Genomic DNA, 25,710 nt, shown 5'->3' with positions numbered 1-25,710 from the left:
TTATTTATCATTAGAAACAGACAAGGCAAAACTCCTGCTCAGCACTTACAACACCAGCATCTCAGGTATCAGACTAAAATATAGAAGCTTTATTAGTATTAAGAATTTTGGTTTCTGATTTAATTCATTAAGATTTGGAGGTGGAAGTTTACATTTTGCTTAATCTAAAGATGAAGCAGAAAGAGAAGTGTTCTCTGGCAGCTGAATGCAGTGGAGGGTTACTCTGATGTAAACTCTTCCAGGGCTCATACAACAGTTAAAACAGAAAGTTACTGAGATCTGTGATATCAGAAACCTCAATATAAACAGTTTCAACAACTAAAAAGAAAAGGTTCTTATAATGTAGGAATTAGAAATAATTTTAAGGAACCCCCCCAAAAAATATAATTTCAAGCTGTCGGGATAAGGAAAGGCAACTTCACAAATAGAGTACAACCACTAGGAAGGGAAGAAGCAATGTTTTTGTCACATATGGAATCAATGAACAGAAAACCCATACCTTTCACTTGAAAACAACACTATTTTCAGTACTTGGCTTTTGTTTACAATGCAGGTTTTCCTTCTCACCTACTTTGTCTTTTACATTTACATTTAAAAGTTACTTAACAGAAGAATATTATAAAAAATTATTTTAGTATGATTCACTGATTTTGCTTTTTTACATTTTAATTAATGATTTTACCAACACCATGTTAGGAGACACAAACCAAATTTTGCAATCTCATGGGGGCAAGGAAACATCCTAGAAGGTAGGACAAAGCAACAAAACTTCCCCAAGGCACTGAGTTACCTGCAGCACACTCTTCTCAGATCACATCTGAATTTTCAGCAGCACATACAGATGCCTGAGGAATTCTTACCCCCCACCCTCAACACCTCCTGTTTTGTGTTGTAAATGAGATACCAGAATCTTCCACTGATATCCTACCTGAAAAATGTAATCACAGTTCCTGCTTTCCACTGTGCACTAGCAATGCAGGAACTGAGTGCGTACGCCTTAATTATTCACTCAGCTGAAAAGTGTGGAAGAACCCCAACTGCGGACATTTTGTCTAAAATGGCAAATTATAGAGTATGCTCAAGTTTTAATCTGTATCATTTGTATGAAAATGTGTTTTGAGTACTAACAAGTCGCTGTATAAATTAAACTTTGAAGATGATGATTTAAATAAAAAATAGAAAAATGCACAACAATCCTAATTCATGCAAATAAACATTGCGCATCAAGTCTATACTGTTGTATTTACAAGCATTCAACATATTTGTTCAGGGCATTTATATTATTTATAAATAATACACAACTGCAGATTAAATTATAAGCACTTCAGATGTTGGATCACACGACTGGTGCTAGAAATACTGTACATCGCTTCATTATTTACAATTTTTCATCTGGTATTTCTTGCTTTCAGATTTTAGCCCCTTTATCCTAAAAAGTGCTAAGACCTTAAAAAATGTTTTAACTAGACTACTACAGATGTGAAAGGGCACAGCAAATCCATCAAAAAGTGCCATACAAACCCTTTTACATGCAGACATATTAAACATTCTCAGATCATATTATAGAACGTCTCTGATATTTTATTGAAAATATCAGTGTGATATTTCAGCTTTCATTGTGTAATTCAATATTCAATCAAGTGGTTACTCTGTGTTAGTCAAAGAAATATAACTCATGTATTTGTCTGTAAAACTCATGAATACACTCGGAACATCATCTACCAACTTACAATCTTTCCAATAATAATATCTTTATGGCACATATCTTCAGTTCTGCATCTTATAAATGGCAATATTCTTTCCTTTAGATTGACATCTATCATCATGTCTAGTTTTGTGGAAAATGTATCTTGGTAATTCTTCTGATCTCTTTTCATTTCTCTTTAAAATACTGAGGAAAAAAGATTTTTTTCTTTTATTAATCTCAATATTTTTATTTTTGCAGATGAAAAACTGCAAAAATTAAATAGCACAGTATACAAAATGCACCAACACACCAACTGATGTTGGGAAGAGGTGAGTCACAATGTTAATTAAGGTCAAAATGGCTACATTTTTCTTATAACTCAAACCCTTAAACCGAACTGCACAAGAAACAGGTAAAAAAAAATCCCAAGGTGTTATTCATTTATTTATTGTTGGCTTCCTCACAGTCAACTTCCTATGTGTCAGCTTCATGCTGATAAAATGATTTTTTGGTGCTAACAACACTCTGGAGGAAAATGTTTCTCCATTTGACTGAGATTTACAACAATTAAAGGGTAATCTAATCATACAGGCAGTACTCTATGTTATAAAATGTTTTGACTGTGTTCTCCCGAGATGTAGTTTGCTTATGTATTAAGATTTGCAACCTTTCAAATTATTTATTTTTTTAATTCTTACATAAAATTATGTAAGTTATGAATATTAAGCAACTGGAATGTTTATTGGCACTTCAGGCACTACGAGTTGTAATTATGAGTTTTGGACTGTGAAGATTATCCACTGTTTACCGCAGTATTTGAAACTGGGAAATCGAACACTGCCAGGATCTTATTTAGTTAATAATAAAAGCACACCAACATTGTTTATAAATGTTACAATCCCAAGTGTCTAGGGGTAAAGGGGTGTAACATTTAGGATAATTTTTGGAAGCAGGTGGGTTCTGGTGAGGGACTAGGAAGCGTGATAACAAGGGTGGGTGCAAAAGTGACGATTTTAAGTTGAATAAGTGACTGGTTAGACACGATAACATACAGGGGTAAGGAACTAGAGTGGTGCCAAAGAAAAGAAAATAACAAACAAAATGGAACTGGCTAGGAATGTGAGGGACAGCTAACCTGTCTATAAAAGAAAACCTGAAACACATGGTCTTCAGCGTCTTCAACACCCTAGCTAACCTCCACTGACTACCCAAAACCATACAAGACAAACGGCACTCACTCATACTAAACTAGTGTGACTAATACAAAATCAACTGAGTTTGTAGAATGTACCCAACAACCTAAACTAACCTTATACACAAAAGTTCACACAAATACACAAGTGAACTAGGAATACAAATAAAGGAAAACGAGAGTAATCAATAGGAACAGGGTACAAAAGAACACAAAAGTTGAACATATAACACGTTAGGGTAAGGTAATGATGAAACAAGGATAAAAACAAACAAATGAAAGTACAAAGAGACTAACAGAAACCAACAAACCAACAAAGCCGAAGCAAAATCAAAAGCGAAGCTATAACCAAAGCCGAGCGGGACAGAAGTCAAACAAAAGGCCTCTCCTTTCTGAAAACCTCTGTTATATACTGAATAAGATGCACTCTGATTGGCTGAAAAGCTGGTTGAAGATGATGTCATATGGAACAGTGGTGTAATGATGGACCAATGGGGGAGGGAGAACAATCAAAGGTCGGCAGTGTGGAACATAACAACAAACACACAGACCACACACTGGAACATAACAATAAATAACTACTTTGTATTGAACCACTTCTCATAGCTGAGTGTATCTGACTATAAGACAATCTAGAATGTCCAAGGTATTGCATATGTGCTGCAGTTGGATAGACAATCAGTGACTAGTAATCACATTCCAAAAGATGCTTCATTGTTTGGCAACAACAATACAACAGTGATTCAACAACGACTTATTAATCAGAGACAGTACTTTCCATGAAGACCCTAAAATAAATAAATCTAAAGAAATATAATCTTTTCTGAAATGTAGTGCTCCACATTTTCTGGTGAATAATAACAGCTTCCTATATTATCCATGTAAATGGTTTATATACAGTAGCTTTTCTTTAAAGAATAATCTGTTATTGGAATATAGGGGAGACAAGCCAGCAGAGCAACAGAGAATGTTATACTCTCAGGCTAAATAAACAATATAAAAGGTTATATGTTTAGGTGTAATATCTTAACAAGTTCTGTGTGCAACTTCTTTCAAAGTATCTTTCAAAGACACATCAGTGTCTTTAGGTTACTGTCCCAAGCTTGATTCACTTAGCCATGCGAAATTATTACACTTTGAACAACAGGGTGATAATCTCACAAAAATGTCAGTGGCAAGTCTGTCCTCATAACCACTTAACACAGGTATAAAATTATACCTTAAAAATAAGCTAAATAAAAATCTGTTTAAAATAATAAAATAAGAACCACAGCACTAGATACATTGATCTACAGAAAGATTGATAAAAAAGTAGAGGTTGTTTCTAAAAGGATTTCTTTAGCTCCCCTTTCACCTCCTCCAGCCCCTTATCGTAATTCCTTTTTTCCTGCTTATCGCACCTCTTTGTCTTACATTTTTACTTTTCACCATGGAATTAACGTCAGCTTGTTAGTATGAAGCCCACACAGTAACATCCAAATCCAAAATCCAAATCTGAACTCTTTATCAAAAAAGACCCCTTAATGAAAATAAACTGCCCCAAGAACAAAGAACTTTCTGTACTGAATGTTTTGAGTAGATTGTCCACTATGCTACTCTTTATTTTGTTTCTGCAAAGAACAGCAAAACTCTTAGGCCTTAAAAAAAAACTAATACTGAAATTTAAAAATTTACCAAAACTATAACTACTGTATATACTACACTACAGATATAAAAATACATTGTGTTATCAGAGCTCCAGTACTGATTTGTTGGAGATAAACAGTCTAGTTTGATCTCCATATACTGTAGGTTTACTTTTCAAAATTATCCTCTTTATAGAATAATGTTGATCATGTGCAAAATAATCACTACATACAAGGTCCTCTACAGAGGAGCTATGAAGTGAATCTTAAATGATGGATATTGATGAACAAGGTGAATGGGAGATACAAGTTTAAGGTAGAAAGTAATTGACTTTCCAAAGAAAGTACTGCATGACACATAAAGCCTGGGAAAGTTTCAAGCACATTTTCTATAGTAATATCCAGCCCTAGTGTTTAGTGTGCAAATCCAAACGATGTGCCAGGTACAGTTTAATGTAGGCAGAGTTCATCCCCATCGTTGAAAAACAATATGTGTAGCATGAAGTCTAAAGTAACAAGACAAGGCCAAGGCAAAGATAAGGAATACCAGTAAAGAGTGTGCACTGGGCAACCAAAAGTCAGAGGCTCAAGCAGTTACAATCAGTTACAATCTCACAAATACCCCAGCTAGATTACACTGACACAACTAAACAAAAGTATATGACAGGAACCTAGTAAGAAATTGGGTTACTAAGACTGAGCCTTACGAAAATGCATATCAAATCTCCACTGGCCTCATTAGAAGTAACAAAAAGATTTCTGCTTGCTAGGAGAGTCAAAAGGATAGAGCTCCTGCTGTAGTTATAGTATAGGATGACCACCAAGGGAATAAACTGTTATTGGTCACCATGTACAGCTGTAGAGGAGGTGAACTCAGTCCTGGCTAGCTCAGATGGGTTATCACAATGTGTGGCTGCCACACCTGATAGTCTAAATGCCTTACTGAAAGGTACTTATTTAAGATGCAATGCCTTTTTGAGACATGAGACCTGCAACATGAGTGCAAAAATACTAACAATGATAACACTGCTACCACTGCAGCACATTCCTGATGCTGTGATGATTAAGTACAACAAGAGTATGCATTTGTAAATATAAGTGAATGTGGATTTGTAAATAGAAATGAAGATAAGCAATATGAACTGCTGTACTGATCTATAATCTAGCCATTGATATCTTAGCTTTTATCAAGAAATGGCTAGATGAGATCCTCTGATCAATTATCTGGTAGCAACCAAATGACCTAGAGGAGCCAAATGGCTTTAGAACATTTCTTACATTCTTATAAGTAACAGAGATTCAACAAAGCATGACACATAATTACCAAGACATATAGTACAATACACCTACCCTACAATTTCCATTTTTTTAAATTCTGGAAGACCTCTCCCCCATCTCTTTTATAGCCACAAAATATTTAACAGCTAGGGAAATAAGAGTATAGCACAGATAGTGCATTCAGTTATAAAAACATCCCTCTAAATCAGCAAGAAAGCTTCAGCACAACACTGAAGCCACTAGATGGCTCTTAATGTCCACTGTAGCCCATCTTGTCAAAGAAAAATAGTATTATCGAAAACAGATTTTCCAAGAATGCAATCATTTATGTGAATAACATTGTTTCTTCAGAAGTGTTAAAAACTAAAAGGGAAAAAGAGGCTTATTTTTGAGGTGAGGGGTTGAACTAGCTACTTTAGTTTCTTAGATATTACATACTGTAGGCTTACCTAAAGAGAAGTAATGCCCTACCATTTGTTGCAGAGAAGGTTTAGTTTAAGCAATACCATGATGGTATTGGTACAGTATATTAAAACCTGATCCAATAATCCAATGATAACAAAAGTAAATATTTATAGATTCTTTCAACCATTCTACCACCCATGTTTGAGAATCCACTTATGCTCTCAATTACACATAATTGCTAATAATAACAGCTACAACAAAAAAAGAGAAGAAATAATTTTCTGTTTGGAAAATGACAGTGGTGAATTACTTACAATAGGAGATAAAAAATCAAGTGCACATAGCATCATAATAATTCTAAAAAATAGGAATGTCTGTATAGGTGGAATAACATAAAAAAACTGATCACATAAATTCCTTTGTGAGTTTTTACAGCCTTTTTCATTTTAAGTTTTGCTGCAAAAAATTCAATACATGGGTTTAAAGGTCCTGGAGACAGCATTAAATATAAAGCTTGACCTAGGAGAGATGCTGTAAGTATGTTCCCTAAATAACCGGCTGACTCACTCACTTCATCTCTCAATGACGCATTAATTCAGACTCACTTTTTGCTTGCCCTGCTTGCTAGTTTTTGACTATTTTTTCCCTTTTCCTTTTATTTTATTTTCATAAGAATTTTCAAAAAATACATACTACATTCTAAGACAACACTGCCAACAAGTTATCAAGTGTGCAAAGGAACAAGTAATAGGTTTATTCCATGCTGAAAAAAAGAAGAAAGAGAACACAACGTTTCTGCCGTGGAGCCTTCTTCACACCTGAAGAAGGCTCCACGGGCGAAACGTTGTGTTCTCTTTCTTCTTTTTTTCAGCATGGAATAAACCTATTACTTGTTCCTTTGCAGCCTACGCATGCTGACGCAGCTACCCACCTGAACAGTTATCAAGTGTATCAATGAAGCTAATCCAAAAGGGTACTGTATACATATTCTTTTGAAGGCAAACTATGCGTGGATATGTTATTCAAGAGAGGCTGATTGTTCTCAACAACCTGTGATAATATGATGGCTGAATGAAAATCAGCATATTATGCATATTATGCAATAAAAAGGAGAGCAGACGTCTTCTGCGCACAGACGATAGAAACCTTAACAAAGGTGGTTCTCAAGGCCTATTTTCTGCTGTGCTGAACGATGAAGCATGACTTATCTGATTTTGTATGGTCAAATTATTCTTTCATGTTTTCTTTTTACTCTTAAGCATCTTTTAATAAGCTATTACTTCAGTAATGAACTGGGTGATTCGGTTGCCATGTTTTTCAACCAGGAAAATAAATCTGCTTGCTGTATGTACCCTCCCTCCAGCAAAGGGGGAAAAAATCGAGGGGAAGTATGTTATCTCTTAGTGTCTGAAGGTGAACAGAAAGGTGTCATCCAAACATTATCGAAGGGACCAGATTAGTGGGGAAAAAAGATAAAGCACCATAAAATTGTTCCCTAGAACATTGTTTTGAATGTTGTAAGTATAAATAGGAAATAAAAAAGGTTGTTTTTGACCATATGACTAATAAATCATGGGCTATACTGTGATTGTTACATTCAATGTAAGAATGTTCAATGCAAAAAGAAGTCAATATTCCATGATATACTCTATTTTCATCAAGGTTTCATATAATGCACATACAGTATTGAACACACTGAAACATGTATCATCCTAGCTTCGTAAGAGAATGAGACTTCAATAATGGGAGTTAAATGAAACAGGATTATATATGCAATCGTTATGCTTCATACACAACACTTCAGGCTCTCACTGCACCCTGCTCTCAGCTCATTTCAGAATTTCTGCACAATGTTGAACACTATTTCCTAATTTCTGAAGTCTAGCCTTAAGCCACTGTCTGCTCTTCTTTGACAAATTCACTGATGTAGTACTAAGTGAGGCTGCTCAAAGCCTTTTTTTGTTGCCTTCACTTCTCACTTTACAACTATCTTTGATTTACAACTTACAGAAATTCTACCTGACGATCATTCATTTATACTTTCAACATGCATTACCACTGGCAAAGTTTTTTTTATTTCTATTCAAGAGAGCAGATATGAAAAAAAAAAACTCGCCATCTCACCTGTGCGAGTTAAAATGTTTTGCCGTAACGATTATACTTCCTTTTCTTATTTTAATAAAATCTGCAAGAATATGTTATACAGTATGTAATGGATCTTTTGTGCTGTTTAGCACCTGCTTTAAGAAGTCAACACTGAGTTTCACCGAAAATGTTCCTTTTTAAAAAGAGCCTACCTTAAAAGCTTTAAATGAGTGGGCGTGCTGAAGGTTCTGAAAATTAATTTGAATGTGAGAGCACTGAAATTAGGATCTTCCATGCGTGCTGTATTAACACTAGAACACTGAATAAAACAACACAGTATTATATTTAAAACACATGCAGTAGAACATCTACCTAGCCTGGAAAGCACCATGATTGACTTCTTCATTTTCTAGACCTGTAAATTTATCCCATGTACCCATGTCATGTTTCAATGACAGACAAGCTTCCAACAGCAAGAAAAACATATAGGCCCTATCTGTGCTAGTGAAAGAAAACCAAACATAACAAACACATTTGGTATTTCAACAAAAATAGCAAAATACAGTGGCTTAACTGTATTCAGGGCATATCAAACTTTCAAACTGGTATATCACTTACAGTATATTAATTTAACTTCTGAATTGTACAGGTCTACAGTATACTATTCAGTTTCTCTCACCTAACTACCGGTTTAAGAAATCTTTAAATAGCACAGGGCTTAATATTTAGTGCAGTGTCAAGTTTGACAATAATCATGCATATGATGTCCAAGTGAATGAGCACAATCATGCAGAAAAAGCTTAAAAATGCTTGTCCAATATCCTTACTATCACTGTTCTGGTACCGTAAAAATCATGCTGCACTTTACTCGTTCTTGCATTGTGAAGTCTATTCAACAACATCCTTACAAGAATCAGACCCCAAATGTCTTAAAAATGCAATTTCATAATTCATTAATGTAATCTGAAGTATATTTTATTTTTGATTTACAACATCCCAGTTCACAGAAAAATGTGCGCACAAGTGCACTTTTATCAATTAGTAGCTTTTGTTCCAACAGGATATTGTCAAGCAAGATACAGTAAATGTACTGCTTTCTCTCTGAATGTTTTGGAGAAAATTAAACAATTAATCATTGATACTAGCAAAGTGTGGCTACAAACCTGCCCAAATATGGAGCTGCAGGGATCATACAGTAGCATTCTTTACTGTCTCACTGAAGACAGGGGAGGAATGAAGCCTAGTCAGTATGTTTGCTCTAACCATGGATTTACTGTCTGCAAAACTAAAGGTGGTCGTTTAATAAAGAAGTTTTGTTGTTACTGTTAAACCGTTTCATTTATAATTAACTGAATCAGGTATTAGTTATAATTGTTTTTCGTGTGAAAGAATGTGGCAGACACAAGAAGGCACAAAAACTTACTCCTGAGCAAATTAATCTTAACCTGATCAACATCACAGACACAAGAACAGCCCCCCAGGGGGAGAGGTGGCAGACACATCACACAAACCACTGCAAAAATGGTCTCCCTACAGGAAATAGACATACTGTATGGAAAGAAGGGAGCAGTGGAAGACATTTATTTGAGAATTAAGTAAAGAAATAATGCGTGTTCTGTAGTTATTGATATTTTGAGTCTCTGCAATGCAGTAAGATTACTAGTACTTGTATTCAAGTTAACTACTCCAAAGCAGTGACATTGCCAACTGCACAGAAATCCTTGCAGGCAGAAAGAGGTGAGTAGCGTGTGGTTTAATATGAATTGAAGCACTTGTGGCACCCTTACCACACGCTGCAAATTGCTGGCATGGGAAGCCTGGCAAAAGCATTCTTCTGCTTATTAAAAATAGAACTAAAATCTCCTTACATCTTAGCCGATTTAAAAGACAGACGTCAAAATGCTTCTTAATCTGATGATATTGTTCTATCTGTTAGTTTTTTTTAGAATGTAGCTGTTAGAATTTTTCATGTGAATTCATGTCCTATATAACAACGTAGTCAACAACTGCTCTCCAAATTTTTATAAGGCTTTAGCAGTAAAAGATCTTTAAAAATTTTATATACCAGTACTTGTACTGGTGTGATGTCTTTGGGAGCTTAAATCTTATTATAGTATATACATATATATATACATATTAAATAATAACTTATTATGTAATAATAACATATTCCTCTATTATGGATGTTATAGGTTAATATAGTCAACACACATAGAGCCCTCATAATATCTCCACCAAGGTTAAATCTACTGTGCACTTTTAAGAAAACAATTACTCCTCATTTCAAACCTCTGTGTAAATGTCTTATTCTTGATCATATCAGGATATGCCCACTAGTTTCTAGAGTAAGAGTATTAAATCTAGAGTTTCTAAGCATTGTCTTTAGGTCATCTATAAATATATAAATTCCAGTGTAAAAATGTGTAGCATTTTTAGTTATATTGGGATAAAAAAAACTATTCTGTTCATTTTTCATGTGGAAACCAAAATTAAACATCTCTACTTTCTCATGGGATGTTCACCTTCTCATTTAGCCATAGAGAAAAAGCCCAACAGCCCTGAAAAGAAACCTTATTTCTGACACTTGTACCGCCAATCTTGTTCAATACATTTTAATGGATGTGTATTTCAGCTTGAAGGGTTTCAATCATGTGAACAATAAAAATAATAATAAAAATAAAAATGTGGAGAGAACTCTTATGACTTCCAAGCATGATAATACAAAATGGAATAATTGACCTTAATAGGCATTACACTGCGCATATGCACAAAAAAGACTAAAACACCTATAAATATTAATGCTTTGCAATTTTGGTAGACAAATGAATAGTGCATTATATATCACTGTAGGTGGCAGGTTCTGATCTCTGGCACAAAAGAAGGTACAGATTCAAGTCCATTAATGCACTTATACAACTGAGAAGGAAAAAAGGAAAAGCAGCAATCATTAAAATTACAGGTTTTGTGATTTTACTAATCATGGACACACTTCCATATTTTTAAAGACAAAATGTCAATGTTATTAATGTAAAAATCAGATTATTTTTATATTTAAATTTAAATTTATTTTTCAATAATTGAAGGGACATACTATGTTCTTTTCAAGACATTTTCATTCCTATATAATCAGAGGCATTTCTTTGGTCCAGCTCTCAGTTTTAGTAATTAGTATTATATAAGTCCTAATAATATTATATATATGTCAATATCTGATGTTCTCAGTAATTTAAACTGGGCACAGGAACCTGGAATTTCCCTGAAGATTTTATGGAAGACAAATCATTTACAATTACAATTAGACATTATACTAATTAGTCTATCCAAAACACACCACAAATCTGAAAGGTAACACATTTATTTTTAGCTGAAGTAAAGTAACAATGATTAAAGGCAAATGGAAGATTCTTACATTTTGGGTAGTTGTTTTGGATTGTGATGTGACTAATAAAACAAGGCCTTCAAAAACTATATTTCTATTATAATGTTTCTGTCAGTGATAATTTCAGCTTCAGAGAGGTTCAGCACTCACTGGATAGTGTCATTGGATAACGGTAATGTCATTATTGCCTCTGTATCATTACATTACTACTGAAATAAAAATATTTCATCCAAAAATGGTGTTCTGTAATGTAGTAAGCTGGAAATTGACATCCTGCAAAGTACACAAGTCTGACATAGGATGCTGTCAGACAAAAGGATTTTGGAAACACTGAATCTGCAGAAACAACAGCAGAAACCATAGAGAGCTGGCAGCTATCACAATAACATATGGCAGTGGTTTTTGCTATTGCCGAACCTGGAAGGGCGTTCCCCCAATCTTGAAGAAGGACTCAGATGAAATTCAGAAGATTTGAAATAAAGGATAATTGCAAGGGGATATCGAAGAATAGGCAGCAGTGGTACCACTTTGATATTGTTAGATCTCAGAAGCTAAGCAAAGGGATGGCCAGGTCCATGCTGGGATAGGAGACCTTGAAGCAAACCAGATAACTACTGTAAGTGAACCAATGTGTTGCACTCTTCCCTGTGGAAGAAACAAATCAGAAACAAATCTTTAGAATAAAAAACAACTACTGATATTCTACCCTGGAACAAATAGCCCATAATATTCATTGTAAAATCAGTAATGAATGTACTTTCCTAAGAAGATGATTACATTCTCATAAAAAAGAATATACAGTATAAAACAATATTGTTCTTCTAACGTTTCAAGATTTCAAAATTCAGTGTAACTAATATTTAACTGTGTTTTTCAGTTGGCGACAGTCTACAGCAAATCTTCAGTAGATAGCAGAATCCATGTTAAAAGAACCCTTATTAAAATTAGTTTCCCTGTAAGTGCTTATGCTTCTTTTCTCAACCTAGACCATTATAAGCAGCCTCTCGTGTGATCAGATTTAAGAAAAACACACTAATGCAGTTAATTCATTGTTACCTGTGATATGACATTCTAGAGATCAATAATGGGGTGTAATCCCGATATTTAAACTCTTTCGCCATAAAAGAGATAAAAATAAAGAAGAAACTGAAGATAATTCTCATGCATATCAAGCAACTGCACATGATTTGGCTTTGACTTTAATTTGTAATAGTACACGTTTAAATCAATAATGGATATTAGAAGGTGCAGACAAATTAGGAGTTTTTGTTCTCTCAAGGAGATTTTGGTGTCCTTCCAAAAACAACTTGTCAGTCAAAACAGAAGTTTACCTCTGTACCTAGGCACCTCTCCCATAAATCTAATTAAATAATAACAATGAGCTCTACACTTCACTGTAGTTTTAAGACACACTTAATCTGGTCTAACTCATTAATATCCCAAAAAGAAACATGGAACAAATTATGTGAAAACACAGGGTCACTTACATTGCCATTGTTCCCTCAGAAATATATATGACAGATACATTGTCTGTTAAGACATCAGCACATTGTCTGTTAAGACATCAGCACATTTTACATACACAGAAATAGGAACTCTCACAGTTTCCACAAAATACATTGTAACTGAATAGAACCTGACAAAAACGATATTTACTGTACTTTGGAAATGTTACTACAAAAATAGACATTATGGTGATTCACAGAATTTTAAATACAAAATAATAATAAAAATATATCAATCTACAATCCTGTTTTTACACAAGTCTAAGACAGCTAACGTAAAACAGGCAGTTCACTATCTGTCTACAATATACTGATACTGTTCAACTGAAAATCTATCAAATGTTCCTGTCAGAACATCACACCCATGCATTCCTGCTAAGCATGTCATGAATATACTAATTAGAGCTAGAGTGAGATCTGTGCATGTTTAAAGACTGGGAGAAAGATCACATGGAGTTTGGACTATCTTCTTTTAACTATAAAATAATAAGAAAGCAATAAAATAAATAAGAAAATAGAAAATGATACAGTAACTATCTTTACAACTTTATATTGAGGCAATTTCTTTATTATATAACATAATGTAGTATGTACAGTACACATTGTCGCTATTTCAAACAATCATTATCACAGGGTATCTTGGTGTATTTGGTATTAGTTGCTTACTATAATGTATTTATATATTTTTCTTCACTGCACCTTAAATGCAAAATCAAGAGTAAAAAAAAAATCTAACACAAGCTCTCCCACTTAGCAGTTCACAATATATGATTGCATGAACTCCAAATAAATGTCAGTATACAGTACATATTTCCTGGTTTAGGAGGCTACACTGAAAATGCTGTTTTTTTTTAAATTGGCAATGTGGCATCATAGGGATGTTTTCAGGCATATGATTATATAAAAATGACCTAATACTTCTAGAAGTGCAGTCTCGGATAATTGAGGTTTCAATTTAGTTTTTTCACTTCATATATACCCTTTAAATTGTTGTGAAGTTATTCCCATAAAAACTCCTTTAAACATGTTCTGTCCTATAGTACGCTGTACATGTGTAGGAAAAGAAATAGAGTAAGCTATTAGTGGTGCTCATTCAAACTACTGTGTAATTTACTTTTCCAACCTCCTTTAAAAATAAAAAATGTTTCAAGATAGGCCTGAAATAGGAGGTATGACCTTTTCTGCAGCCCACATTTAATGGCATAACAGTCTAATTTAATAAGAACAGGAGCTGTTTATTTGTGTCATGAAAAAAGATATCAAAGAACAGCAAACAGTAACTCTTACTCTGTCCTTTGTCATGTAAATGGTACAGCACCCATTATTGTTCCAGCTTCTGTTACCAAGCAGACACCTGACTGGAACATTTACATAAAGACTCACGCTAACATTGTACATTAGAGTAAGTTATGGGGCACTACGGAGGTCCTCAATGTTACAGACTGTCCTGGCTCATACATGACGATGCTGTTATGATGCAATCATTTAAGTCAATGTCTACTGTCCTAATGGAAACTTCTCGTTGGGAACAAATTGCTACCAGGTGGCACTGTTTAACTCTAAGAACAGGTAAGGCAGGATGCCGGTGGACCTTAAAATCTAAATAAACAGCATTTATTCAGGGGCACTGATACTGCTTCTAGAACAGTAAACCTAAGTGTACACTGAGCATGCAGGCACCTGATAAAGGTAAGGAACAAGTTGACTGGAGCTAAGCATAATCAACTAAGAGAACACCACAGAGGCCAGGATGTAGAAAATCCCTCCAGGTAAAAATTTACACTTGTCTAATCCTCTGTGACAACCACTACAAAGGATGGATTAGGAAAGATAGTCTCTTTGTCGGATTCTGATCTTAGCTTGGTTGACATAAAAACAACAACCAGCTTGCGTGGACCTCTATCTGTGGACGTGACATGGAGTCTATGTTTTCAAGCAAATATAATCTCCAAAACATAAGCCCTGAAATCATATCATACTTTGAATGATGAAAACAGCAAATTTGTAGCAAATATACAGTGTAATATTGTACCAGAATCTAATTTTTTTTCTACTGTTGCTTCTGATCTGCTACCACAATTGATGATGATGAAGATAATTAGTATTAATACAACATTTATGGAACGGCATCTGGGAGGTTAAAAACTGAAAAAAAATTCCATCGTATTTTGCTGGAGAACTGAAAATAAATGGGACATTTTTCTTGGGGTGTTCAAAAACTCAAAACCTGATACTCCATGGTAAAATCTCGTTTCATGTAGTTTTATGATGCTGACACTGACAGATGTTACATGTTATTTTTAAAGTTTTTATTATTTTAGTTTAGCTTTCAAAATTAGCTTCTGTAAAAACTCAACATTCTACTATAATTGTAAAATTATTTTTAGATGCAATTTCCTTACTGATATTTAATAAAACCTTTCATCTTTATGTTTATATAAATCTTTTATTTATGGGAAAAGATTATATGAAACACTGACATAAAAAACAATTATACACGGCATTGACTAAGACATCAATAACATTACTGGCAGCAAGGAATAAAACAAAAATGTTGCTATATTTATCAAAATAAAGCTTTAAAGAAATTTAAATACGGATTTGGTGCTCAGAATAGAACTGTATTAACATGGATTTGATCAAGTATGCTTCTAACTTGAATATATTTAAGCTGACATCCTCATATTTTCTTAGAATCCTCGTTGTCAACCATCTGTTGTTCTAAAAATATTCAGTAAGACCCACTTTTAAAAATTGAAATATAAGGTGTTTCTTGATCATCTGGACCTTAAAAAAAAAAGTCAGTTCTCTTAATCCAACAGAAAATTGCAGTTTTCCAAAAGATGTCAGTATCTGATGTAAAGCAATACATTATCAGTACAAATGAAGAAATGCATGTTCTACAAAAGCAAAACAAAAACAGATAATTGAATCTATGCAAGTCAGGTCACAGGTGGTGCTCCACCCAGTAATTACAATTTCTATAATGCTTTCATTCATAATGGATTTCCAAGTAACTTTTCGCACAGCTTACCACAAGTATAATTTTTATGAGCTATGTTCTGTTCAGCCTAACATTATTATGAGGCACTTTAATTTAAAAAGTTTGAGTTTAATGTGTTGTGCCATTAGCAGTATTTCTCTTTATGGTACTCTAAAGCATTTTATCATTTTATTTAGCAGTTTTTAGAACATTACGGAATTCTGTGGAAAGCACTTTAGTGTAGTCTAAAGGACAATTTTGATAATTATGGAAAAGAAGTACAACTGACAACTATAATGTATTAATGTTTAACAAGTAAGAACAGAAGCTCAGCAAAGAATGATTAGTATGCCTCAAACACTTTGTAAAGTACATGACAAAAGCATATAGTCTGAAATTACTGTAACTTACAAATTCACATATTTTACATCCTTTGGAAAGTCAATATTCAACATATACTGTATATTTAAAATTTTCAAACCATCTGTAAATTCAGGTTGTGATATTTGTTAAACAAACTGTGCCCTCAAAAAGCAAGCTTAATTATCATCTTCGAAAGCTAAAGGTAAGCAATACATCAGTAGCCAATATGACAGCTTGTAGTCTATTAACCAATCAAAACATTAACTGTTAATTGGCAGATGGCCTTTGTTATCATCATTTGGTTTTTAAATTAAAAGATTACTTTACTACCACAATACAGATTTATCAGGGTTATTGTCTTATCTTTATAACTATGGCTAAAATGTGTGTAGAAAACCCAAAGAAGGAAAAACATTTAGTGAAACATTTAGTGAAAAACTGTAAAAAAATTATCTGTCTATGGCACAGTATTGTACATATTGTATAAATATGTACAGGCATACTGCAGAAAGGCTAAAGTTTGTCAGTAGCTTTTCTATGATTATACAGAGACACATACATCCAGTTTGCAAACCAAAAAATAAGGAGCCTCCAGTCAAATGGATATGTTCTAGGTGGTTTGGTTAAGGAGTATAACATCCATCTCTTTGCCTGACCAGACTAATATTTAGATCTCCAACCTACTGAATGTTGGTAAAAATGGTGAGTTTAACCTCGAGTACATACTGTATGCAAATGTGCAGTTCAACCTACATATTACTACTCTTACCACAGCCTCAAGGTGACTTTGCAACAGAAATAGGATAGCATTGGACTAGAAATATTTTAAAACCTTTTGGAATACATTCTAGGTCATACTCAAGATATGCTTGATGTTTGCTGAGATCCAACTCATTATTTGGCTCTAATATTTTAGCTAGTAAAGCATACATAAATAAATATGCATATTTATGTTAAACCAATAATTACAGAAAACATTGGCTTAACTCGTATTCAGAGTAACACAAATGATTAACCTTAGATGGTTTAAACTGTTCTTTCAGAACAAATAGAAAATGTTTTGCTTTAATATCTGATCTGCACCTTCTAGGAAATACTATACGAATGCTTCCCTTAACACTGGTTTGCCATAGCACTCTTTGTCCTGACCATTATTTTCATTACTCCAAATACACCTAAATAAAATGTCTATCCTTCTGTGTATCATGCTTTTATTTGTGCTAAAGGCAAAATGCAGTGAAAAACGACACTCAGCATGATACCTATGTTTACTGTACGGCTAGTGCCATTTATTATTATATATTAAACACAAAGTGTCCAGCCCTCCAGAATGAGCCACAGCCGGCTCCATCCTGGCACATAAAGCTTCACCCATTAGTCTTGCACTGCTGCCAAGTGCAAGGAGTGGAGGCACAGCGATTAATGTGCGCAGGATCCAACTGAATGTTTAGTAAGCATATTTTATGTATTTCCGTTGTAACCACAATTTAAAAATAACATATTTTCTGTATAAAATTGATATGATTTTTAATTACATTGGGGGGTCCAAATATCAGTAATGCTATTACTGATATCCCAAATAATGCCATCATATTTCGCTGAAGTGTAAGAAATTGCACTCCTGGGAATACCTCCCCACTGAATTCTTGTTATTATGGACACTATTGGCACTAGTTTCATTGTGCTCCTCAGCACTAAACAAGGTCTTGCCTTATGGTATTCCAGATTTGTTGACAACTCCAGGCTCTATTACAGCACATCTGATAAATACCATCTTTTCACACGTTTACCATCACCTCTAGACATTTTTTATTGATTTCACCTTGCATGTGTGCTAGGTAAGAGTTCCTGATTTAAAGGCAGTTGCAACCTTGTATTTCATGCACTGAATTGGTTTTTCTGTTAGGACAAATCATCCTATTAGCACAATTAGGAGGTGTGCTTACACACACACACTTATACACACACATCATAAACAACTGAATAGGTCAACACATTTACAGAAAATGTGATCACAGTAAAACATTTAGGACATACAGTACTTCTCTGATTTATGTGCCTTTTATTTATAGTTATGTTCTCACACTGTATATATCTGCAAATACACATTTCTAACTTTATTTGATAATGTGATTGAAAAAAAAAGTTTTCAGCACTTGACAGACACAAATTGTATCTTATTTATTTCTCATCTTTGTACTGTAGCTACATATTTCGTTGATCTTGTTGATTAACTTACTGGTTGACAATGCTTAATTGGAAGTGAAGCACCATACTTCCGCCAGAGAACACACAGGAATCACCACGGCAGCTGGCTGAGCCTCAACTAGACCAATCAATCAGCCAGTTGCTGTGACTACACACTACGGTAGGAAATCTGTTCCACCTGTGCATAATTAAAAACCACAGCTATCTAATTGAGAGCAGGTAATTTAAGATCAGTGTTTGCATATTTCTGGGCTCAGACCTAGAGTTTTGTTGACTACATATTGGCATTCTCTGCTTCATTCAACTTTTGGATTTCTGACCCTGCTTCACTTCGAACTTGCCTTTAGGATTCCCCTTATGCTTTGTTTAATGAATTCTCTTGGCTACGGACCACACTTCTGTTAATTCCCATGAATTGTGTTTATCTGCCTGCTTGCCATGCCAGCTTGCCTGCCTGCCTCGTCTGCATTTGGTTCCCTCTCACTGCTCTAGGACACTGCTTTCATTCAGGTATAAACAAGTACCTCTCAATCACGAGTAATGGACTGAAAACTTTAATGTTATACGTTGAGTATCAAAAGAAACAAATGTTACTCTATGCATTTTTGGTATCATTTTTATTATTTGATTATTGATTTTAAGCATCATTTAATTTAATTTAATTTCAGATTAAATTATCTGTTGAATTCCAAGCCTGGTAAAATCAATAGAGAAAAACAAAAAAGAAACCAATATGCCCTACCTATCAAGAAAACAATGTCTCTGGGTCAATAGTTTTGTGGTGGCTGGATTAAATTAGCACAGTCACTTTCAGGGTTGTGCACACCCACTGATTTTTAACTTAAAAAAGTCATTACATCCAAATACAATCCATCAACAATGAGCCATGATTGGGAGATCACAAGTCATGTTATCTTGTCAAGATCAATGGCAAGGTCTAATTGTGATAGCTTGCTCAGGATTGTCAAAACAGTACGTAAAACTACTTGTAGTGATCAATGTCAGCCAGACTGCCTGGTGCTACAGTGTCCTGGGACCTAACCTGCTATTCTTTTTGTGGTCTCTTGCTTGTGTGGCAACATTCTCATTGCGAGATGAGAGAGTGACAATTATGATGTAGATGCCTTATTTATCCGACTTACGATCTTCTAAATATTTGGTCAACAAAGGGCATCTAGGGCTCAGAGGCCAGCGAACAGGGACACACATGTAGTTATGATTGGATTGAACTATGATACCATGAAATCTGCTCTTTCAAAATAATTACTTGGGATCACTAATCTCAAGAGGAGATAATACCTCTACTTACCTCTACATACCAAAAAATGTCTCTGGCATATAACTGATTTTGGATATTCAGGCCATAGATATTTTTTTCCTTTGCAATGCCACACCCTGCGACACTTATGTTATGCACTTTCACTTCTAAGAAAAATCCTACTGTAACTTTTATAACCTTTGTAACCTTTCTTAGCAGATTGTATTAGGAAACATAGGACTTCAAGTCTCGTACATGGCTCGTATTATGAGAAAACTATTCTTTTTTTAAAAATGGTGATACCTTTAGAAAAGTTAATAAATGTAGTTCAAGACTTTTCCAATACCCGTAGACACAAAATTCTCTATTATCTGGTAAAGCTGTTAATGTTTTTTATCATGACAAGAAAGGTAATTTATAAAAGCAGATGCAGTAGGTTTTCCTCTGCAAACCCTGGCTTTCTCAATGTAAACTTTATCTTTTACCAAGATTAAAATTTCTTTGTGGAATGGATGATAGTGCAGTTATTATTGTGTTGGAAGCGTGACTTGTGGTTCACAAACCATTATAAAACATGCTTCTGGCATCTGCTTGAATTTCACATCAACATAAGAAGACTTCAAAGAGTTTTTGGAGAACTGGACCTTTCTTCAACATAGAGCTTAAAAGCATAAATATACCAGAAACAGTGGCATACACTGTGTCAAATAAATAAAATGTGTCAAATTAATAAAATAAATAATCTAAATAAAAATATGAAAGTCCACATGCTAACATTTATTTTTAATTAAATCTAACTGCATTAACTCCACACTTTAAGAAAGAGCCATAGTTGAAACATGTTCTCTTACATTTCTGTGTGGATGTGACCTCTGCTTGTTCCTTTAAAACTGGCAAGCTGATGCAGTTCCCCACTTGAATATCTGCATCAACTCTGATCTCCACCTCATGTTACTGTGAAGTAAACCTTAAATACTCAATGTATATGATTTTTACTGTTAAGCTGCATTATACGTTACACTGAAATAAATAAATAAGCAGTACAAAAATCAACAAAATTAAGTTTATGAGCAGGTGGTTAGATGTGTGAGTTTCTATGATAAATGTTGATTTGGCTTCTGGTACTATGAGCCCTTAAAACCTCAGTATATCAACAATTTTATATTGCAATATTATTTTATTATATCATTCAAATATTATTAATACCCCAGCTAAAGAACAGTCAGATCCTAACATCAGAAAGGCTAAGAGGGGGGGAGCCTTGTACAAAGTATAAATGCCTTAAGGAGCCCCTCAATGATAAACACCTAAAAGAATATCAGTGTTTATTAACGCTACCCAGATGAATTGCTTTGATCCAAATTAATGATGCCAGGAATTTAATAAATCATGCCTTGACTAGAAATCTTCGTAGATACATTTCTAAGGCTTAATATTGATTGCTGTCTGTGAGTATCATGTTTGGCTAAATAAAATCAATCATACTGCAATATTGATCACAAGCTGAACCTCCTTTTGCTCTGCTGCTGGACAGTAACTAATGAGTTGTGTTATGGTCCGAATCATGTTGGCACGATGAGTTATCTGACTTGGGTGACCATCATCTCGCACTTGTCCACCTTGAAGAATTTAGAGGTTATTCTTAGAGTGACATTCTGTGCTGGTATAAATACAAAGTGTAAAAGTTTAAACCCTAGCCAGTAGGGAAAACAAAAGACAGCTGAGTTTTGTTGTTAATGTGTGATGTTCAGATTGCTATGAATTCAGCTCGGGGAAAGCCCTGGTTTAATAGGTAATCCAATCCTGACAGTACACATTTAGAGCAAGGTACTGTTGGAAGTGGACAGAATGGTTACTGAGGCACCTGCAGCTGGGAACTCATGCATTTTGACAAGGGTAAAAATAGTTGTGCATGTGTAGAAGGCTTTACAACAATCCCTCAAAAATAATCTTTACTTTATAAAGCCTTGAATTAATTCAGGCTGATTTTACAGTCTGTATGTGGTTAAATTCTATCTTTCAATTATTTATATTGTATGTTATTGTAATAACAAATTACATTCCTGAATTCTGTGCCAGGTGTCAGGTGTCAGGTGTTTTCTTCTTCACACCTGAAGAAGGCTCCACGGCCGAAATGTTGTGTTTTCTTTCTTCTCTTTTCAGCATGGAATAAACCTATTACTTGTTCCTTATTACTATATAGCTTTATTGGGGAGGGGAAAGTAAAGGTTCAGAAGTCACTAATATAAAATTAAGTGTGATAGTCTCCCTACAAGGGTAATTCAAAGTCATAATTATGTGTTTGTTATTGGGCTGGAACTGGACAATCATATCCTAGCCATCTATATGTTTCCAAGGGTGTTATGGGCTTTTATCAAAATGATTGGTTATTTGACAAACATATTCTGTAAAGAGTCACAGAATTGCAGAAAGTCACCCCTTTGTGCTGGAACAGTTCTAATGCTTCATTCATGGAGGTGGAGATTTAAATCACAATTTTCCACATGAACCTTTCACCACCACCCCAGTTTCTTAAAGAAACTATCTCTCCATTTAAAGAAAAAATGCATATGGCATTCTGTAGAGAACATTTTTACTTTTAATTTTGCTTGAGGCATGTTAAATAATATTGTCTGAACTATTAAACTATTACTATCAAAGAATACTAAATTATTTTCTGCAGTATCATTACCTCAGCCTAGATTTGAAAACACATGTGGCAGAGTCCCTGATTTCTTTTGGGCAACAACATTTTGGGGCATAACAACACAAGACTCTGTTACAAATATTGTAGACGAATAATTGGGACACTTAACCAGAATCAGCTAAATAAAGGTTACATGGAGTGGAGAAAACAGATACATATCTAGTATCAGCTAGAAGTAGTTCAGGTAATAGGTAAGTAATAGGTTTATTCCATGCTGAAAAGAGAAGAAAGAAAACACAACATTTCAGCCGTGGAGCCTTCTTCAGTATCAGCTAGATACTAGAAAGCCATACCTAAGAAGATGGCTTTAAATAAATTAAAATCTAACAGGAATCCTATGCAAGGACTCCAAAACAGGAGTGATACCATCACTTGTGTGCGAATTAATCAGGAATATAGCTGTTAAATCCTGCAATTGCTGCATTACAATAATACAGGAATCAGTTTTCTGATACTAATATAGTCAACTGAGGACACAGCCAGTCAATATTTCTAAGATGAAAAAATGATGTTTACAACATTCTGCTGTTTAGGGTCCAAAAGTCTAAGACTTAAATCATCCTTCTTAAATTTCACAATAAAAAATGAAATTCACATTAACCGAAAAGCATTGGTTTTACATGACAGAAAGGAGAAAACCAATGATTTAACCTCAGTCTTCTCACAATAAAGATGCAAATAAAGTGTCATCCATACATTTAATACAGAAATGCAGAGAGTTCTAAAACTACCACCTCTATATCAGGTTTAGTGTGGTCATCTGCATGGAAGTGATAACTCAAACCTTGTCATTTTAGTACTGTATATGATCGAAACCATATAAACACTAAATGATAGAGGGCCCAACATTGAGCCCTGGGGAACACCAGTAATTATGCCAACTTCTGAACTAAAACCACAAAGAAAAATAAAATATCAAAGCTATCCAAAATTTAAACCATTTAAAGGTAGTGATGTGGAACAATCTCTGAATGTCTAATCAATTTCAATTCTTATAGGTCAGGAGGAACAGATATATTCTCAGGCAAAAAGATAAAGCCTGAAGTTCTCGGGAGCATACAGCACTACAGACTCCCTAAGTGGGGCATCAAACCACAGCATACACCAAACATTATGGCTTCATTCTTTGCATCGAACATTGTGCATCATTCTTTAGTGCTAAAAAGTATTTAATAATATTTAATGAATTATTATCAGTAGCTTTCATTATAAGCTACTGTGGTATTCTAGCTTCACAAACTTTGACATAATAAGGTTCCTTGTGTACATCTGGTTTCAACACTATTTTTAAATCTCACATAATGAAGTCACTATCTGCCATTTACATTTTTACATCTGATGCCAATTAATGGTAAAATAGTACATACAGGATGAATTGGTTATTTTTTCTACCAAATTATTTTTATCATGCTATGCAGAAGGACTTATACTTTTAGCCCAGGAGTTGACTAATTTCTCATACTATACGCCATCTGTCTTAGTTGTATTTTTTTTCTGCCATAAACGACCATATCGGAACTTTTTTTAAATCATGCCTTAACACGTTTCTGTCTTTAATTTCACTACTACTGCTATTTAGTACTACAGCTATGAGGATTTTAATTATAAAGTTCAGTATCATAAATGAGTTGTTTTGTATTTTAACTCTCACACATTTCATATTGCATGAGGCATGACTTTTGTGTGTTGTATCACATCCTCATAATGTGAAAAAATCAGGAGTTTCTAAACTGCATGCAAGTACCGCCATAGAGTCATTTTCAGCAGTGATAAGGAAACATGATATTTTCCTAAGTAAGCATTTAGGGTATTATACATGATGAAGAAATTCACAGAATGAACATTCACCAAGGATAATATGAATCCTAATAAAGTAGGTATACAAAACACATCTCAGTCGTGAATCGCTACTATTAAGAAGGCATTAGTGAAGATTTCTTACCTGTTTCTCAGCCTGTCCATAGTCCAAGCCTTGCTCTGGTAAGAAGAAAGAAATCTCTCCACGATTTTTGGCCATTTCTATTAGGCTCTTCGCAGTACGAACTGTGGAATTCCTGGCGTGCACAAAAACCATCACCTACAAACAGAAATAAGATTTAAAAAGCAGAACACCAAAGATATTTCAAAATAGATGCATGAGCATTTCATATGTAGTTGAACAGGTATAGAAATGGTCATTGTAAATAAAACAATTTTTGAAAACAAGTGCTACTGTATGTGTTCCTAGAACATTCATCTAATAGTGATAGCCATCTTAATAACCTTTTTTCTGCAGTTTTGACTTATGTCACTTAGCTGCATGAAATAGCAGTTGACTACTCAGTTGACTATTTTAGAAAAAAACTAATTAGGATTCTTCGATAAAAAAATAACGAGGAGAGAATGTTGAATCTTCATTAAGGTTTGCACCCATCTGTTCATATACAAGTTTTCTTCAGAAAACTATGCAAAAACTATTTTAAGTGTTTATTTAGCTCTTCCTCATTCATACTTTAAGACATAAAATATAAAAAATAAGAATGAGGAGAGCAGTTAGCACTTGTGCCTCACAGCTGCAAGGTTTGGGGTTTGATGTCAGCCTTGGCTGTGTAGAGTTTTCACTTTCTCCCAATGTTTGCATGAGGTTTTGTTCATATTTGTCTCTCTATAACTGCCAAAAACAGGATGCATAAAAACAGTTGCTACCTATTCTCTGTGAACTCTCCAGTTACCGAATTACTTGCTTACTATTCGAACATGGAAGGTCAAAGCTCTGACTAAGTATGTGCCTAATAAAGGGTTTCAAATACAGGAGCAGGTTATTCTCCTATTACTTTGAAACTGACCTTGCAAAAAAGTCAATATTCAAACCAAAATAATCGATATCCCAAACATAAGACAGTTATGTCATGTAAAGGACTTTCTTTACCATCCTTAAATAATTTTATAATGCAACTATAAACAGGAGATAGACAAAAACAGTCCGTAACTAGTGCCTCAGGGATGTTTATCTTTGTCCTTCAGCTTTTGCAACAGCTTTAGAGGTAGATGTGTAG

General features: G+C 34.4%; 1 protein-coding gene across 1 annotated transcript in view; it reads right to left on the bottom strand.

Annotated features, from left to right (window-relative positions):
* ascc3 (activating signal cointegrator 1 complex subunit 3) overlaps window positions 1-25,710 on the bottom strand; it is a 382,719-nt gene that overhangs the window by 121,005 nt on the left and 236,004 nt on the right. Inside the window, exon 14 of the mRNA XM_088905827.1 lies at window positions 24,618-24,752. Within this exon, the coding sequence (XP_088761953.1) occupies window positions 24,618-24,752 (135 nt within the window). The remainder of the gene's footprint in view (window positions 1-24,617; window positions 24,753-25,710) is intronic.

This window comes from Atractosteus spatula, chromosome 2, assembly GCF_055471065.1.
Source record: "Atractosteus spatula isolate fAtrSpa1 chromosome 2, fAtrSpa1.hap1, whole genome shotgun sequence".
NCBI lineage: Eukaryota > Metazoa > Chordata > Actinopteri > Semionotiformes > Lepisosteidae > Atractosteus > Atractosteus spatula.
Note: the sequence above shows the minus strand (reverse complement) of the source record. Positions and strands in the feature narration are given on the sequence as shown.